The sequence below is a fragment of the Pundamilia nyererei genome, unplaced genomic scaffold, assembly GCF_000239375.1.
Source record: "Pundamilia nyererei isolate P.nyererei 1_Seehausen unplaced genomic scaffold, PunNye1.0 scaffold00036, whole genome shotgun sequence".
Classification (NCBI taxonomy): domain Eukaryota; kingdom Metazoa; phylum Chordata; class Actinopteri; order Cichliformes; family Cichlidae; genus Pundamilia; species Pundamilia nyererei.
The window spans coordinates 989,167-1,007,412 of record NW_005187437.1 but is presented as its reverse complement, the minus strand read 5'-3'; the positions used below and the strand labels follow the sequence as shown (position 1 = coordinate 1,007,412).

General features: G+C 40.5%; 1 protein-coding gene across 7 annotated transcripts; it reads left to right on the top strand.

Moving 5' to 3' along the window:
• The first annotated feature begins 213 nt into the window (after positions 1–213).
• Positions 214–17,735, top strand: dazap1 (DAZ associated protein 1). 7 transcript variants are annotated; one of them, XM_013910140.1, is made up of 14 exons: positions 214–522; positions 1,643–1,683; positions 3,354–3,520; positions 3,926–3,991; positions 5,129–5,236; positions 5,468–5,516; positions 9,231–9,313; positions 12,120–12,267; positions 12,455–12,487; positions 13,022–13,171; positions 13,667–13,831; positions 15,966–16,058; positions 16,511–16,558; positions 17,489–17,735. In XM_013910140.1, exons 1-14 carry the CDS (start codon positions 491–493, stop codon positions 17,659–17,661), a joined length of 1,356 nt encoding a protein of 451 aa, XP_013765594.1. In that variant the 5' UTR covers positions 214–490; the 3' UTR covers positions 17,662–17,735. The 7 variants fall into 7 exon arrangements, with proteins under 7 accessions (XP_013765594.1, XP_005730297.1, XP_005730295.1 ...); XM_005730236.2 differs by lacking the exon at positions 214–522 and adding an exon at positions 883–1,194 and having other exon boundaries at positions 5,132–5,236; XM_005730235.2 differs by lacking the exon at positions 214–522 and adding an exon at positions 886–1,194.
• The last annotated feature ends 511 nt before the right edge of the window (positions 17,736–18,246 follow it).

Genomic DNA, 18,246 nt, shown 5'->3' with positions numbered 1-18,246 from the left:
TTATTATTATTATTATTATTATTAGTATTAGTATTATTATTATTATTACATACGGATCTTTTGGTGGAGCTTTTACATTTGAATGAGCATAAATAAATAAATAAATAAATTAATTAATTAATAAATAAAAGAAAAAACATGGGGTATCAATCGTAAAGTTGACTTTCTGTTTGATTATCATTCTGTGCTGTGTCTTGCTAATGTTGCCCTTATCAGAGCATTTTAAGGCTGAGTAAACTAACTGTGAAATAAGAATCGTTGTTTAAAGCGTTTAGCTGCCCCCTCGGGGCTCATTAGAATTGACGGGTGAGTGGGTGCTGCTGGGTGTAATGTTCCTTTAAAGAGCGCTGCCCCCCGCAGCGTCGTCATTGCGCAGAGCAGTTTGAACCAAAAAGCGGAGTGACCTTCCTCCGCTCTCAGTCTGAGAGGGGCAGCACTGAAGCAATAAGCCGGTCACAGCTCCCGCAGTCCCCCCGCTTTAGCTTCAGAAATGAACAACAACTTAGTCGGAGATGAAGTCGGGTAAGATCGGTTTAACAGAGCCTTGCACGGCATCCATGCGGAACCGTCAATCTGTTTGTGACTTTCTGTTAGAGCGCTGTGTTGTCAAGCTGTCAGTTGACAGCTAACATTAGCTAGCAGGCTAAGCTAGCCTGAGTAACTTAGCGAAGTCGCTAGCCTGAGGAAAGGCGGCCAAAAAAGTGAAAGTAGTCTTCAGAGTAGCTCAGCCTTTGGTGCCACAGCTCATGGAGAAATTTACCATGTTTGTGTGAAGTGCTACCACTTGTCAGACGAGTACACGGAATTGTAGTTAGTTATTTCTGTGTTGTTTTCGGTTAGCTCCAAGCAACTGAGCTAGTTGAGCTAACGCTTGCCAGCGAAGCGAAAGTCTCCGTTCCTGACTTCGTCGGTGCGAGGACATTTAGCGGGCACTGCTGGAGGATGGAGCATCCTCGTGTGTAGCCAGTCTTCACTTTTCCCACGGTCGTTACAATTGTCATTTGTGTGTTTCAGCAGTGATCCGAGGCACACATTAACGAACTCGCTAGCGCATTTGACAGAAGTACCGTTTGAACTGCCGCTAAACTTCCAGTTATGCAGGCATCATCCGAGTTCACTGGTCCGCATGCGGAGAGCCGAGCAACCGCTCGTTGCTCCGCTCATAGATGGAAATACGGATCTCAGCGTTGAAAGGTGATAGACACGGGCTGTCGTGGTTTCGGAACTCAGTTTGTGTTAGCCTGCTAGACGCCAGGGCTCTGTCCCGGGTAACTTACGTGGCAGGAGGTTTATACAAAGCCCTTTATTGTCGAGGCCATTGCCTTGAATGTTAGAAGACCAAAGTGACATCCATAGCAAGGACTAGACCTCAACATGAGTCACACTAAACACGGACATTTTAACTGTAGCTGTACTGTGGATATAACCAGATGCTGCATTGGTAGCAGGCTTGCCTGATGTTGTGTAATAGCTGTGTTCCTGGCTGTTTAATCAGCTGTGCTTTCAGCCTGTGCAGGAGAGCTTTCATTTTTTTTAAATCATGCCTTTCATATGTGACTCTGTCCTGACGATTTCCAGATTATCATTTAGTCTGGCTCAGAGTGATGATCAGTGCTCACTTAATGGTCACATCTCCTTTCAGGAAACTTTTTGTGGGTGGATTGGACTGGAGTACCACACAAGGTATGTCACACGGTTTCACCCATGAAGGCTTATTTATATAATTCAACCCTTTCTGCATTGCACTGTTCACGCTGCCTGGTTGTGTATCAGAAATTAGTTGTGAATGTAGCATATAGATCAGGTCAGGTCAAGTCAGTAGCAATACAGAGATGATTTCCAGAGATAATAATGAAATAAAATCTTGCTTTAATATCAGTATTATGATGATATACTGACAGTGACTAATGGGGCTTGCATTTAATTGATAACCTGTCACTGAGTCATGTGAAGACCTGTAGAGAAGTAGTTTCTCTTGAGGTTTCAGTAAATTTATCCTTATGATTGCTAAGAGTATGTAGTTAATATTAATTACACATTTTTGACCCTTTAATGTCAAACCCTTCAAAACTCAATATCATGTAATTTTTATCTAATGAGCACCTGAAAGCGAGGTTTTGTAAAACATAACCTGCCAAGGTGGAATTGCTCATTCCTGTTTGTTATTATGAGCACTGTTTTGTTGTGTACCAAAGCATGTGTATCATTTTAATTAGTCCTTAGCCTTGAGTATCTAGAAGCAGACTATGTAACACTCACAGTAACCGTAATTACAGATAATAACAAGTTTTGCATGATATTATTGGTGTAGTGACTTTGTAATATGCATAGACTTGACAGCATACTAGGAACGTATAGTTAGTAGCAGCATTTATTAGATATTAAATCATGTCATTGAAATCTCCGTGGTCATTAATGTGCTTTGTCTGTTATAAAGAACAGGAATATAAAAAGTAGGCATAGTAACGCCTCACGCTTTACTATGATTTCATTCAAACTGTCATTTATGAGCCTTTAATTTTCATATTTCCAAGCAGATAGTGTAAGTGTCCCTGATGGTTTGCTTGTAGCAAGTGTCTCTCTGTATTATTGAATTTTTTGATATGCTGTAGTGACTTTTGATGTGCTTTTCACATCGCAATATAACTGATATATCCACGTGTGTATATATATATGAACGTCTCTGTTGGGTGTGTGTTTACACTGTCCTCTCATTCAGTCCGAGCCGGAGATTGTCTTGCTTGTTGAAAGCCCTGCACTGTCTCATGCTAGATTGGCCATTGTGTAACATTGCACGGGTGCTTGTCTGTGCTACCAGCACTGAACCACAGGGCTACGTAACTCTGAGCTTGTTTCTACGGTGATGCCTCAGGGCTTCTCAGCAATGAGAAAAAGCAATTACGGTAATGCTCTCCAATGTGACTCCTCATTTGTTCAAACTTGCACGCCTTGCTTGTCCTGCCTCCGTGGGCGTGTGCGGGCCTTACATTTGTTGGTTGTATATTTAGTGCAATGCAAGATGACAGTGGGTCAATGCTTCATTTGCTCTTGAGGAGTTTTAGTGTGTCACTTACTGTAACATTATGTTTTCGCATGGATAGCACAATACCAGATATTCTTCCATAACAATAAAGGTTCCTTAATACCTTTTGGTGTTGCCAGTATAATCCACAGAAAAATAATTTTTTCTCTCAGGTTTTGGTCCAAGTTGGAGTGTCACAGATATTTTTATGGTGTCCTTCAGCATAAAGAAGTCATCTAGTATTTAAACAATGACTGCACTTCCTTCTCTTCATGAGGAAAATTGCTGTGGCTCAATGCTTTTGCTTTGTTATCTTCTCTTCTCTTCTCAGAGACACTGAGAAACTACTTCTCACAGTATGGGGAAGTAGTAGATTGTGTCATCATGAAGGACAAAACTACAAATCAGTCGCGAGGCTTCGGCTTTGTTAAGTTCAAAGACCCCAATTGTGTACGGACAGTGCTGGAGACAAAGCCACATAATCTCGATGGAAGAAATGTAAGTATTTTAACAACAGAAGAGCAGATGGTTGAATCAAACGCAGTAATCTGCCGGCGCTTTCTGTGAGAAAACTGAGAAAAAAAACCTTCATATTGTATTTCATCATCCACCAGTTAGAAGTTATTTAAGGGAGAGGACAGGTTTTCTTTAGGCCATACATGCCTGGAACCATTAGTACAGATGATGCACTTTGGAAAGACTGACATTAGTTTGCCCGACAAGATTTACCTGTTTAAATGAGTGAAATTGAAATAGGGATGGGTTTCTCCCACGTGCATCAAATCAGTTTCATTCACGTGAGATTTTTCTTGGTTTGCTGTGCTGATAGAAACAGTGCGGAGGGTGAGAAACATTTGAAGGTGCCTTTATTTTAGGCTAATGGAAAACTCTCTCTGTTGTTAGATTGACCCGAAGCCATGTACTCCCAGAGGAATGCAGCCTGAAAAGTCTCGAACCAAGGAGGGCTGGGTAAGAGGAATCTGATTTCTTCTGGGGATGCTAGGCTAGCTGTTTCTACTGGAATAAACCTGGAATAGACCCCAGCCTCTCCGTCCCCTCCTCTTCTGGAGGTTAGGCTATAGCTTGTTTTAATGAGGCGACCTTGAGCTTTTAAGTGTAAATTATATATTTTTTCTTTAAAGTATAATAATTTTCTTTTTTTCCCCCCATCGTGACAAAAACACAGCCTTTATTACTTTGAGGTCTGGATAACTCACAGAAACATTAAACAATCTGTGACTTCTGTCAGCTTCGATCTCTTACTGCAGGGACTGCAGCAATATCAGCCACTCTCTGGTACAGCTTCCACTTATTTGAAATTGAAGTATAGAATTGTGACATTTTAAAATGTTCCTGTATAACGACACTAAATTAAAATACAGCTGCATGATTGCATTAACTTTTTTTTTTCTAGCCGTCTTATCTGAAATGTGATGTTCTTGTAATTGCCCTCACACATCGAGGTATTATTAAGGAGGGTTTGAACATGAGTTGGCTAATGTGGTGCATCGCTCTCAGCAACAAATTTTTTGAAAGGCAGAAATCTCCGCTCTTGCTCGGATAATTTGTGGGTCGATCAACGATGCTTATCAAACCCCTGCAGACCTATTATAGCCATTTTGTCCCTTTGGGCAGCGGGGACTTTAGTTTTGCTGTCAATATAACGTTTTCATAAGTTGCTTATTTGGCTGTAAGCAGACTGTATGTCAGAAGCTTTTAGAAATGCGGCTCTTTGCTTGCTGCTGCTGCTGGAGCCCCTTTCACTGGCTTTAAGTCATGCAGCTGGTACTGAATGTTTTACTAAGTAAACACAAGATGTAATTGTTAGAAATCATTGTTGTAAACAGCCTCTAGCCCTTACGGCATGAGTGCAGTGTACAGCAACGGCGAAACGCTTAGTGGTTGAGAATAAGTGGAAGAAGCCGTGTTCTCTGATCTGTGGAGACTAGTCTTTGCATTGACATGACATGTTAAGAATTATACCCCAGGGCAAGAGGAGAACCTAATTTCTTCTGCACTGTCTGAATAGATGATGGCTAACTGGCCCCTTCCAAGAGTGATCCTGTAAGAGACATTGAAATCCATACACTCCCTGTTTTTTTTCAGAAGGGCAGCAAAGCTGATAGCAATAAATCAAAGAAGATATTTGTAGGTGGAATCCCCCATAACTGCGGCGAGCCTGAACTCAGGGACTATTTCAATAGATTCGGAGTGGTGAGTATTGCCAAGTGCATAATACAAGTCAGTTCATTATTGTCATTAAGAGTGCTTGAATGGATGTGACATTGAACAGGGTCAGTACTACAGCATAAAAATATATGGGGCGAGATGCGATAGGACGATTCATTATTTTTCCAAACTGAGCAAGAGTATTTAACTGGAATAAGAACGGACCCTTACCAGATTTCTAAAGCTGAGCCACTGTTTCCCTTTGTCCCATTCAAGGTCACAGAGGTGGTAATGATCTATGATGCGGAGAAGCAGAGGCCCCGAGGTAAAAGCTGATCCTGTCCTTTCCCTCCCCTCTCCATACCTTACCATATTAAATCTAATGACAAACTATTCTGCCCCCCCCAAAAAAAAAAGAAAAAATCCCATTCAGCCCCAGCGATCTCGTTTAGTTAATGCACTGGAACGGGAATTTTGTTCATGGTAAATACAAGCATTAACTGGAACCCATACTAGGTTACTACAGTCAATATCAACCAGTTTTTATTATTGCTGTGGAAAAAAACACTGCCCGCTGAGGCTGCATTAAATTCCTCAAGATAAAATGAAGGCAATAATTGTGCATTCGTATATGTATTTTTATAACATAATAACCCAAAACTTTAGCTCAACCTGTGTAGTACATTATCACAGTGGGAATATGTGAATTTTGCATAGGTTGTCTAGCAAACTGGTGTCATAAGAGCAAATTAACTGGCTATCATGAGCGTAACTAGTTCATTAGCATTTAGTGTAAGTGATGGCTTCACTTTTTCAAGTATGTAAACAATAGTTGGGTAAAATGAAGAAGTAAAATTAGGAAACTACTTTTTGGTGTAATTTTTCCTCTTGCTCGTATTCACTTCACTTTCAGTGTGAGAGATGGAAGCAAAGTCCACAGTCCTTGTTTATTTGGAGCTAACTTGAGTTTAAAAAAGTCAAACAAAGTTGGTATCTTTCAAAATCTGACACTGCAGTGACCTTTAAACTGGAACCGCTTAAGCAGAGATCTCTTCATAGTGAGTGTAACTAGGATGACTAAAGACACTTAAGAACTGCTGAATATTTCAGTTTTTAAAAAAGAAAAACAAATACACTTTAAAACAAATATTGACACTAGATTTTTACGTATCAAGCGTTTTGTTTGTTTTGTGGCTGTCGCTGTCCATAACCAATCAAATGTAACGTGATATTTAATTACCAGTTAACCTCCCCAGCATTATTTGGCCTTCAAAATGACATTGAAAAAATATGTTGTGCAGTTTTAATACAGCTTAGTCAAAATATTCCATTCCTAGTGCATTTTGTCATTTTCTTTACAAATAGCTGAAATAAAAGGTATAAAAACATATTCTTAAAAACAGAAGAAGAAAACAACGCATACTAAGGATGCAAATTTGTCTTGAAAACCACAATTAATCACCATGAAGTAAAATGACTTATTTTATCTTTTTTATTTACTAAAACTGTTTCCACTAGTTATTAAAAATGATCTCGGAAACAAGCTAAGACTAACTAACTGAAAAAGAGACATTTTGCAGGAAAAATAGGTGCTCAAAAAAACACAGTACTTAATCACACTGTGCAACTGGCGTATTGAGAACACTTTGCGCGTGTGAAGGGGGGGGTTTGTCCTTCAAAGAGGCTGGTTGCAGCCTGTTGTCTGGAGAACAATGGAATCATTTTAAACCCTTTTATTTCCCTTGGACTCCTCAAAACTTTCAGAGACCTAATTTTGAACTTCAGAAAGGACCTTTTATGTTTACCCACTTAAGTCATAAATGTATCATGAGTGTGTGACATGTGTCGACACTTTTAGCACGGATGGCCTCGCTGGGAATCAGACCCGTGACACCGGACGCGATGGTGTCAGGCCCTGCCCACCGAGTTACAGTCACAGCTGCTTCATCTGCATTTGTCCTACCTAGAAACGATGAAGCGGTCACTGATCCACAACACGCACCCCGCCTCTCCCTTCAGAACCCACTCTCTGTTCACTCTCTGTTGGGGAAAAACCCAGAATAGTTTGCCATTGGATTTTAACATGATCTATTGCACAAGTAACAACCATTACATAATCTTTAATAGTGTAAACCTTCTTTTACTAAAACCGTTAGATGCTGATCATTGGAATAAGTTTTCTTTACCTTTATTTAGAAGTAACTGATACTTGTATCTTAAATGGCATAGTATGTGTTTTCCCATATGTAGAAAGTTAAGTATTTTTGTAAGTAAGCCCTTTCTATTTTTTCTTTCTTCTGTCCCCCTTCTTCTTGTGAATGGTTTGAATGTGATTAACGGTGTCTCTTAAGATTTGTCTTTTCTCCTTTAGGTTACTGTGTATTGATGGGTAGCACAGAGGTACAGGCCAAACGTAAATGCAGCCAATTTATTTTATTTTATCCGTTTGTTTTATTTTTTTTCTTTTTAACTTGGTAAAAAATGAGGTGTACACAAAGCTGCATCTATGCTTACCTGGACTTGACTGATGGTTTCACTCTATTAAGCTTAAGAGCAATTTAAGGAAAGTCCTGTCGCAACAGTGTCTCACGGTTGTGATCACATGATGCTGCAGCATAATTATTATAAATAATAACCCTTTTCCCTACATATAATGAATTTTAGATGTAAAGATTTATATATATAAGATGTAACACAGACTCTGTGTGGACCAATCGTGCTTAATTGTGACCCCAAAAGTTCAATATTGCCTTGGGAAAAAAGTCTAACTAATTACAACTTCAGTAATAATTTATTATTAAATATTTTCAATAATACAAATTTGTAATATAAAGTTTACTCTGATAAAAAAAATACTTGATTTCAGTAAATTTGTGTCATTTCTGCATTAAAAATACTTAAACTGTCACTTGAATATAACAAATCTTGGTAATTAGTAAGCCAATAATTTGAAAATGTCAAATTATGTTCTAGTTCTCCATCCAGATGGTCTGTAGTTTGTTAGCTGATATTTTAGGCTGGGTAAAATCCTTACCAATGACACCATATGTCAAAATCTTTAATGGGCCAACTTGGTTTTACATTTAGGTTGGGGAACGGGTCATCTACAGATGTTAATAATAGCAGTAGATCACGAGTCTTGGGAATGTTTGGCAGGGTACTAGAGGTCTCTGAAAATCTCAGTTGTCTTGTAGGACATTTAATTGGATTCAGGTTAGGTCCCCAAGTAGAGATGCACACCCAACCCAATTCTGCCACAGCGGAAAGTTAATCAGATTGAAAGTAGATCACTGCAGCACGCAGCAGCTTGTTGGCTCTGCAGGGTTTTGCCTCAGATCATCAGATGAAATAATTTCCCGAACAGCCGGCGTGGTCAAAAAGTTGTCGAACTTGTTGATGCACTTTGTGTATTCCCTTGATGAAACAAAACACACCCTGCTCATCAGTGCGGACGATCAGTTGTGGCCTATATCTTTGTGTTACCGTTGTGAGCAATATTTTAATTGTCCATTTTAGGCTTATCCTGGCTGACTCAAAAGTAAAATACTGAATTTGGGAAAGCTTGGAGAAAGCTTTAGGCATTCTACAGTTTGTGTTTCTCCATATTTTTTGTGATGCATTAACAATGGCTGTTGCGAGTGTGTGCTCCACAGCAATATACCACGGGACAGATCAAGGTGGGGTTTGGATGAAACAGCATGAAGTAATTAATTGTAATATTGGCTCAATTGGAATTCATCAGCTACACGTTTGACCTTTTTATGTGACATTTCACTTTAAATCAAACCTGTCACCCTTCATGTTTAACATTTAAGCACTCCATTATTAATCTTCACCAAAAGTTTCTCTGCACAGTAAAGTTTCCTTTAATTCCCCAGGCGTTAGTCTTGGATTTGTATTGTCTGCGACGTCATCCGAACCCCAGGAGCCTCTTGCTCAGTCTTGACGGATCCTCACTCTGCTGAAGCCCAATACTGTTCTTCATCTTGTGTTGTCACAACCCCCCTGCTACCTTGATTCACTCTTGGTCGTTGGCTAGGTTTTGGATTTATTACTTTCGAGGCCGAACAATCAGTGGACCAGGCTGTCAACATGCATTTTCACGACATCATGGGCAAAAAAGTGTGTAGTTGTAGTTTTATTTTACCCTTAAGATCAAACTGAGGCTTGGGCGACAGAGCAGGAACTGTACTGTGATGCTGCTTTATTGCTCAGAGCTAATTTTCTAGTGGCTTCCTATTTGTGAACGCAGCATCATACGGCTCAAAATTAAGTGTCTAATATCTTAAATTGATGTACGTAATATTTTTTTCATCACATTACATGCCTATCTCCCACTTATGCTTTCATAGTTTCTAAAAGCCCTCATCCTTCTCTTGCTGCTATTACAGTTTAAATTGTCGCCCAAGGCTTTGTTTAAACTGACCACTCCTTTAGGATGTCTAAACAAGTTAAATTGTATTCTACGAATTTCAATTACAGTAATTTTCTGGCTCTTGATGTGCTAAAATGGAAACCAAATGAATGAAATGCAAGGCTTTAAGTCCAGCAGTCTTCTTGAGATTTTAACTCACCTAAAGGATTGGTCGAGTCACTTCTATTTTTGTTTCTTTGTTTCTTTTTTTTTCTTTGTTGTTGTTTTCTTTTCTAATGTTTTGTTGGCAGGTCACTTACACGTCAACATGTTTTATTTTCTTTGTTTTTCTTTTTGAAAAGTTAAAGAAAAGCTCAACTCAGTGACCTCAGTTGAAGAATCTCCATACTGTGTCTGTCAGTTCTTTAAATCTACCAAATGAAAGTCTGCCACTTCACAGTGTTTGCTTTAACTCGGCGCGTGAAGCAGATGGATGAGGTTTAGTGTACAGAGTCAGTTCAGATAGTGTCAGGTAGGCCGTCCGTCCGGTAAAGTAACAGTAAGTCTGCTGTGTTGTAATATTTAAGCACAGCTCTTAACCCGCTGCCACACCTCTGATTGTACCATTGTACGGACAATCCAGCTGACACCTCACCTGAGTTACAACCAAACAAAAAGACATTGACTTGGGTTAAAATGGGACTTTATCCGCTCCCTAGGAAAACCACCCCGGAGAGGCAGTAAATGAAGACAGCCTCCTCCTTGCCCTCCATGCAAATAGTAATGAGTTGTGGGCATGAGAAAATGATCGCAGTACAGTTACATCCACTCTTATGCATATCCTGTTACTGCACATGTGGTTTTAGTGTTTCAAGGTCAGTCCATAGTAGCTGACACGTTGAAGACCTTTCGTAATGTATGTTAAAATGATTTTGGAGAGACACACCTCTCTGTGTCTCCCTTCTTAGATGTTTTTCTCTGTCAAACTTGACTTGGAATAAGTACTCGAGGGAGAATGAACAGTGACGAGATGGCTGTAAAACGAACCGATCGCCACTCTGAATTGGATGTGACATTCAATAAAGACCTCAAGTGGAGTCCTCAGTCCAAACCACAAATTAAATGATATTATTAACTACCAGTTAATTTTCTCCAGAAAATACCTAAGGCCAGGAAATTTGAAAGCTTCCCTGAAATGGATTTTATTATTTGCCAATTTAGAACGGCAACAGATTTTCATTCAGATGTCACTGATTATTACATGAAAAAGATGAGCTGAATCCAATTTTGCCAGCCCGACCTGTATACTCTCTGCTGGTACCCGCTCCCCTTGACTTTGCCCTCATTTCTTGTAGGATTGGGGGCTCAACTTAATCCATTGTTCTTGACTTGACATTACCTTACGCTGGGACTTGAGGGAGGCTGGGAGATATGAGTTACAAAATTAGAAATTGGAGCACATCAAACTGTGGAACAAATCCCAATTCTGCTGTTGGGGACTGTACAGAAGTCACGGTATCCATCACTCGTAGCTGAGATGCCCAAGGGAGAAAGTGTTCAGGTAACCGGCGGCGAGGCCACTCCCGGAAACATGTGCATGTAATTAGGTCGACAGAGAAGGAAGAGGGGAGGCTGGGGAAGGTGGTAACACCTTAAAGCAGGGAGGAATTTGCAATTCGTTTTCCTCCCGCAAGGTGACCCCAATAACTCAACCTCTCAGTCTATTTATGGTTGGCTCCCCCTTAGTCTCAGCCTGTTTCTTTGCTCTGGTTAAGTGCTGGCAGCTTTGCCTAGTTATAGACAGCGAAGTTTTGTTATTGGGTCAACACATTCATACTTGACTCAAGGTCACCCAATTTTTTTAATATATATTTATATGTAATTAAAATTAAATCAAATGTGGCATTTAATTAACATCGTCTTTATCAAAAATGAAGAAACAACTTGTCAAATTTATGGACAATTGTTGGGATCCAGTTTGAAAACTGTTTTCTCACTTTTGACACAGTATGAAGATTCAGATTTAGATTTAAAAAAAAAAAAAAGACTGTTCATTTGTAGTTTCTGCATGTTTACCTTATATTCTGTTAGAGCTGAGATACCGATCTACATCCATTCCCCCTTAAAACTTATACCAAAACAAAATACAAATGAAATTCTCTGTAAGCGTTAGCTGGAGAAAGGTAAGTCATGACCTTCCATTAGATGTCTTTATCTTTTATATAGGGTAGTTAATGACAAAGAAAAAGACAGACATCTATGTTTCTCAGGTACCTTTCAGATCTTGGATCATTGATTGGCTCTTTGATTTTCTTTTTTTTTTCCTGTCCAGTGAAATTCCCGATTAACACAGAGTACCTGAGACACATAGCCATACAGCCCTTCTGGCTACACAGTAATATTAATTTATATATAGCTGGCCCACATAAATTAAATAAACATAAAGTAAAATATTTCAAACTGGCCCAAATTGCTGAGATTAAGTATCAGAGCTAGGACAGGTCTGTCTAGGTGAGGGGCTTCATGGACTTTTTACTGGTGTTGCCAAATGTGCCCTCCTTGTCCTTTGTCCAGGTGGAAGTAAAGAAGGCCGAACCTCGTGACAGCAAAGCTCCTGGCCAGCTTGGCCCTGGCCAGTGGGCGCCCAGGGGCATCTTGAGTGCAGCTAATGGTTGGACAGCACAGCCTGCTCAGGGCTGGCAACAGGCTTATGGGCCACAGGGTGAGTGGGAACAAGTCCCAGAGCAGAGCAAGAGAAGCTCACTGTTCAGAGGAAAATCCAATGTTTAATCCTCTGCTTAAACATTAGGTTTGTATGTATGTGTGACAGTTTGAATACTTAACTGTTATGTGAACATTTTATGTTTTCAGTCTAATCTTTTTTTTTTTTTTCCTTCTCCTTCCTAAAGGAGTGTGGGTGTCAACTACCGGCCAGCCCATAGGTAGGTGTTAGTCCTCCACTTGACAACACAAAAACTGTCTTCTTTTTGTTATTTTTGTGGCTTTCTTGCATGTTGTGTAACTGTTAGACTGCAGATACATGTGTTTTTGCCATGTGATCATGTGCTTATCTCAAAACGCTTGTGTGACAGCACAGGGCTTGCACACGGTGTGGCCCATGGACCGATGACAGTTAACAGTACATGTTATCACTGATTCATAAAGGCTGAGGCTGCTGATAATTTGCTGCTCGAGACAGATGGCAGCATTGAATGGATTCCGGGCCTCCCTCTGCTATTGGTCAGGCTCGGCTTCATATCACCACCTCCGGGTCAACCTGCAGCGCTCGCTGCAGTGTCGACTCTGTGCTCGCTCGCAAGATCCTTCAGTTTCAGATAGTCGTCTGCTTCAGTCTTTAAACAACTTCTCTGTGCACACTTTTAATCAGAGAATCTGTTTGATGCAGTTCATATGTATCCTATTATTGTCAACTGTGCTCAAGTCTCATTAGTCTTTGTTATTCTGTGTTGGGGTAGGCGGGTATGGACCTCCGTTGCCAACAGGCCGGGGAACCCCCGCCCAGCCTCCGTCGCCTTTCAACGCATTCCTGGTCACGACCCCGGCAGGTGGCTTTGCTGCACCTCAGGGCTACCCTCAGCAGGGCTACAGCACTGCACCTCAGTTTGGTCAGTCGTACTAACTCAGTCACATTTTACTACTGTTGATTGGTAATGCTGTGTATATAAATAAGTTAATAGTTTGGAGGCCAGTAGACGGTGACTTTTATTTATTTTTAAAGCATTTGAAAAAAACATGTTTAGTGCAGCGTCACTGAAGAAAAGAGAAGAAAATTTGAAACAATGATTTAATTCATTTTTGTAACAATCACAGTTTGATCCGGCAGTTTATATTTATGAAAGACATGTATTGGCCACACAGAGCTTTGGTTCTTATACCCCTTATGTGGTCTAGGTTTAGACTGTTAGACAGTGATATTAGGTGAATAAATGGTAGTTAGTGCCTTGACTAGAAGTGTTTTTTGTGAGGTGGTAATGGTGTCAGAAATCATCCACTTTTTTTCTCCTTTTTTGCACACAAATGGTATAAAATGCTAAAGCAACGCTAGAAAACGTTCTTTGGGGTGAAAAACAAATACAAATCATGATATGTCTTTCCAACAGGTTACAGTTTCGGCACACCACAAGCAGACCAGTATGCTCCACAGGTTCCTCCTCCACCCACGACTCCAGGAACTGCACCGCTGGGCTTTGCACCAGCCACCACACCGACTCAGGATTTGAGCAAAGCTCCCACCGGGCAGCCCGACTTCACTTATAGCCAGTATGGTAAGACGGGCTTTGTGCATAAAGAATGCCGCCTCTTTTCTCTCCCAGTTGATTTTTCTTCACCTCTCGGTCCTGCCCGTCTCCCTGGTTATTTTACTGGGTGCAGCTACAGCCTTTTTAGGTTCATGAGTATTCCCCTTAGACGAGCAGGAGCTTGCTGATGGTACCATTTAGCTTGAACGGCTACACATGCATACATGCTTTCTGCATACATGAACCCCTCTGGCTCCGCCAAGAAGATCACTGCTGAAGTTTCGCCATACCCAGGAGTCCTCAGCAGTCATTTCAGTTGAGTGTTTCCGGCGGGCCCTGGATTGATAAAAGATTAGTAGGTCTTGGTAGGTTTGAATTAGATCATCCTGCCTTGCGATGTTTGTTTTTCCTGTTTTGTTTTGTTTTTTATTTTAAAAGGATTCCAAACTTGGCCTGAACGTGCAAACCATTTGATTTGATTTGATTTGGTTCAGGCACTCCTGCTTTTCAGTTAATCCCTTCTACCCTTCCTCCTCTTCCATGTTGATGACTTTGCTGGCTTCTTTTCCCAGACTTGGCACGATTCCCATAGAAGAGCACCAGCATGACAATATTATCTTATGAAACACTGTTTCTGGAATATGCCGTGTCCAATCTGCCAAGCCACCTATCAGATTTTTTTCACCATGTTCATCATTGTTATTGCACTGGAGCTTTGCATGCTTGTCTGCAGAATGTGACCTTTTTCCACTCTGTGTTGTAAATGCATAGAGATATTAGAGTACTGGATTAGTCATTTTTGACTAATGTGTCTGTAGGTTGTACTTTGTGGTCTTTGAACAGTGCTGTCGACCAGTCTAACAAAACCTTTAGATCATGTTGGACCACAATAAATATTCGTCCTGGATCTCGACTGAGCTCTGAAACTGCTGCCACATTTCAGTCAGCATTCAGTGCCTTGAAAATGAGACAGTTCGCCAATCCACTTTAGTAGAAAACAATGATTTTTAGTTTGTATGATTTTAAGACTGTTAGGGGCCTGAATCACATGTTGTAAATGCACGATGGAGAAACGGCGATCATGCTGAGAGCACAAATGGAGGCTGGAAGTTTTCAGATGTGAAACAAAAGGCCGAGATAAAAACTAACCAGCATCCATGGAAAAGGAGCAGTCTTTGTCTTTGTTCAACACCGAGCCATTCACTTACATAACCACACAGGCAGATAACAGTCAGATGCTCATTCATAGCTTCCATCCAGTTTCTTGGCTGACTGGTGTTATTTTTTTATTTTTATTATCATTATTATTATTCTGACTTGGCTTCCAGCTGCTTCCAACTGCTTAATCCCACATCTACAGCAGTCCTGCGATTGCTGCCAGTCATGACAGGTGCCCATCTTGTTCAGTGTTTTGTGCCTGTGCTTATCCTCCATCCAGCTTTTTTGCTTTTACTGTTCAGGCACTTTGTCTGCTTATCAGTTGGTAGAAACAGCAGAGCCTTGCGAAGGTTTTGTGAAATGAGCATAAAACACGGAGCTCAAAAGTGACGCAAGATTTAGATACTGGATAAGTTTGTGTGTAAAACTAGCAAATGGTTAGTTTGGCTTTTATTAAAGTGATGCTTGTCTTAAAAGCAGCAGTTGTCGAAATGCCCTTGAGTGCACTGCCAAGGTGCATTCGATTTCTAAGAGAACTGGGGTTATTCAAGTAACCAAACAAAGAGATGAAAAGTGCACACAGCAGTGACACAAAGACTCCAAGTGGCGTGTTGAAAGATGGGAAACAAGCCTAGAAATGTGTATCATGGTAGACCAATGGTTCTCTTTCTTGTTTCTAGCTGCTTCCTACCCGTATTTTCAGACTTCTTACTTGTTTTGGTGGGTTTTTTTTGTTGTTGTTTTTTTTAGAACAATGCACATTTCACAAAATTTTGCGAGACCAGGCTGGCATGATAAAGTCAGGTGTGCTAGCAGCTAGCTCACACATGTGTTTTGACTTGTAGGCGAAGCTGAAAAGAAATGCATCGCGGAGCATAGTGCAGACCCATTAAATAAGTATAAATGTACAGCTCTGTTAGCTCAGTAAGAGGGGGAACTATGTAAAGTAGTCGGCCAGCCGTATGTGGGTTCAGTCAACCTGGTCTCCTCATCTCCCTGATAGGCTTGGGTAACTACCCTCAGGACCCCTCTGCCTACGGACCAACGCGTCCTTCTCACAGTTATGGTCAGGATGAGCAGGGAGGATATAGTTCAGGTAGGTGCCAGCATCGTCTTCTCCAACCACAAAAGCAGCATTTGTTCAGTAATACAGTATTTAGAGCTGCAACTTGGTTCTGTGCCTCTTTTCTTTTGCTCTGTGTTGAGTATTTTGCATGTACATTTTGCATGTACATACAAATTACTATGTGTTTTCTTGTATAGTAAAATCAAGCTATTGCAAGCCCCAAAGCTGAGTGGATTTGAAAGAAATTTAAATTTGGCAAGCTTAGCCGTAGGCCTGCCGTTTCCCTCAGCAGCTGTAGCTTTACTATACCAAGACTGACCACATCCTCCTTTTTTGTTCACTTTCTCAGTCTGCATTGCTTTGCTGGTTGTTAAAGGATGATCTAATTGTCAGAAAATGTGTTCATGGTTCAGTTATCTCTATGCATCAGCAGTCCATTCAACCATTGTTTCTTTTCCCCATGTACTGTCTCCACATTTTAGCTAAAGGGGTGAGAAAGGAAAGAAGATTTAAAGAAGGCCACGAAACCAGTAAATTTCAATTTCTCTCAGATTGTTCTGTCTCACGGTCCTGTTGGGATCACTCCTCGTTTTAGTTCTTTTCCTATGAAATTTTGTTGTATTTTCCAATTTTCACCATTTTCTTTCTCTCTTTTCAATTCAGTTATTCAGAACTATCTCTGAAATGCTTTGTTTTCTGTTTGTTTTTGTTTTTTTGGTGACACATTGATACCTTCACTCTTTTGTTGACTGGGTTTTACCAGGGTTGGAAAATAATCAGTCGCCATGAGCAGGTTTCAGCAGTGTGAGCAGTGCTTCTGTTTTTTGATAAGATTGGTTTCCTTCCCTGGGAGTCACTGTGGTTCCCTCGTGTGTTTGCAGGGAGATGGTGCCACCACGTGCGTGTGCGTACGCGAGAGTGTGTGTGTAGGAGAACATCCTAAGTGTCTTAAACAATGTTTTCCTCAATGAAGCCATTTAAAAATGTCCCTTAAATTCAACTGAAATTTTCCTTTTACTGTTTGTTTGAACGCACACAGGTTTTGACATAAAAAGGCTCATTGAAGGATTACACAACTAGTTGGAAAAATCCACCATGAAACACTGAGAAAACTTAAATTTACTGTCAAGCAGTGCTTACTCTGTTTCTAAACCCCTGTTGTTGCTTGGTTAGAGCTGCACAAAACTACTTCAAAGCTGCAAATGTAGCACCTGCACCAAGCAACACACACAGCAGTGTGTCCTGTAATATTTGGAATATGGGAGCAGTGTGAGTACAATAAGAAGCAGTTGGTGTTGGATTTTTCCTTAAAGTACAAACTGTGAATATTTTTACATTAAATTTATTCAGTAAAAGGATTTAAGGCATTAGCCTTCTATCGAAACACCGTCCGGTGAACCTGACATTAACGTCACCCCCTCTGTCCTGTCTGCACCTGTCCTGTGTGTTGTTCACCTCAGGGTACGGTCAGGACCTGACAGCCTTCGGCCACAGCTTCGCGGACCCCAGCCAGCCGACAGCCTCGTATGGTGCACCGACAGCACAGCCCGCCGCTGCTCCCCAGCCTGCCGCCAGCGCATTCGGCAGAGGGCAGAACCACAACGTACAGGGCTTCCACCCGTATCGACGCTGACCACCACCACCATCACCCCTTCCCAGGCAGGACCGCTGTGTAAAGTTCAAAAATAAACAAAAAATAAGAAGTCAGGGAAATCTGTGTTCTTGCTAAAACGCAAAACTGGAGTTCTGGATGTTCTTTAGGAATGTTGAATGCACACAGTTTGTGAAACAGGGATTCCAGTAAATTTAAAAGGGTATTTTTTGTCTTTTTTTAAAATTATTTTATTTTATTTTTTCGTTTTGCATAAATTAAAAAAAACATTCAGCAGAAAGAAGCTTTTATTCCCCACCCCCAACCCATGTTTTATAGTAGAAATAAACTACTTTGCAATAATTTTGTCTGGTCAAACACTAGCACAGAGACTATATGTAAAGAGACTTGCCTATGAATATGTATATTTATGGTGGACACAAATGAAAACAGGGTCTCAAGTTTCCTCAGCTTTAAATTATAGGGAAAATGTTTTTATTTTTCATTTGGTGAATTTTGTTTACTTTCTGAGCCTTTAAAGTTTGTTTAAAATGGAGATTATGAATATATATATTATACACAAACTGTGCAATTTTTTAAAAAGGAAAAAAAATTTTGTACTATAAA

Bases quoted from the DNA above. Each gene is read 5' to 3' on its own strand.
- dazap1 (XM_005730235.2), top strand. From the start codon at position 1,127: ATGCGGAGAGCCGAGCAACCGCTCGTTGCTCCGCTCATAGATGGAAAT. The intron at 1,684-3,353 runs GTATGTCACACG...TTCTCTTCTCAG, and splicing joins GGACTGGAGTACCACACAAG to AGACACTGAGAAACTACTTC. The intron at 5,237-5,467 runs GTGAGTATTGCC...GTCCCATTCAAG, and splicing joins ATTTCAATAGATTCGGAGTG to GTCACAGAGGTGGTAATGAT.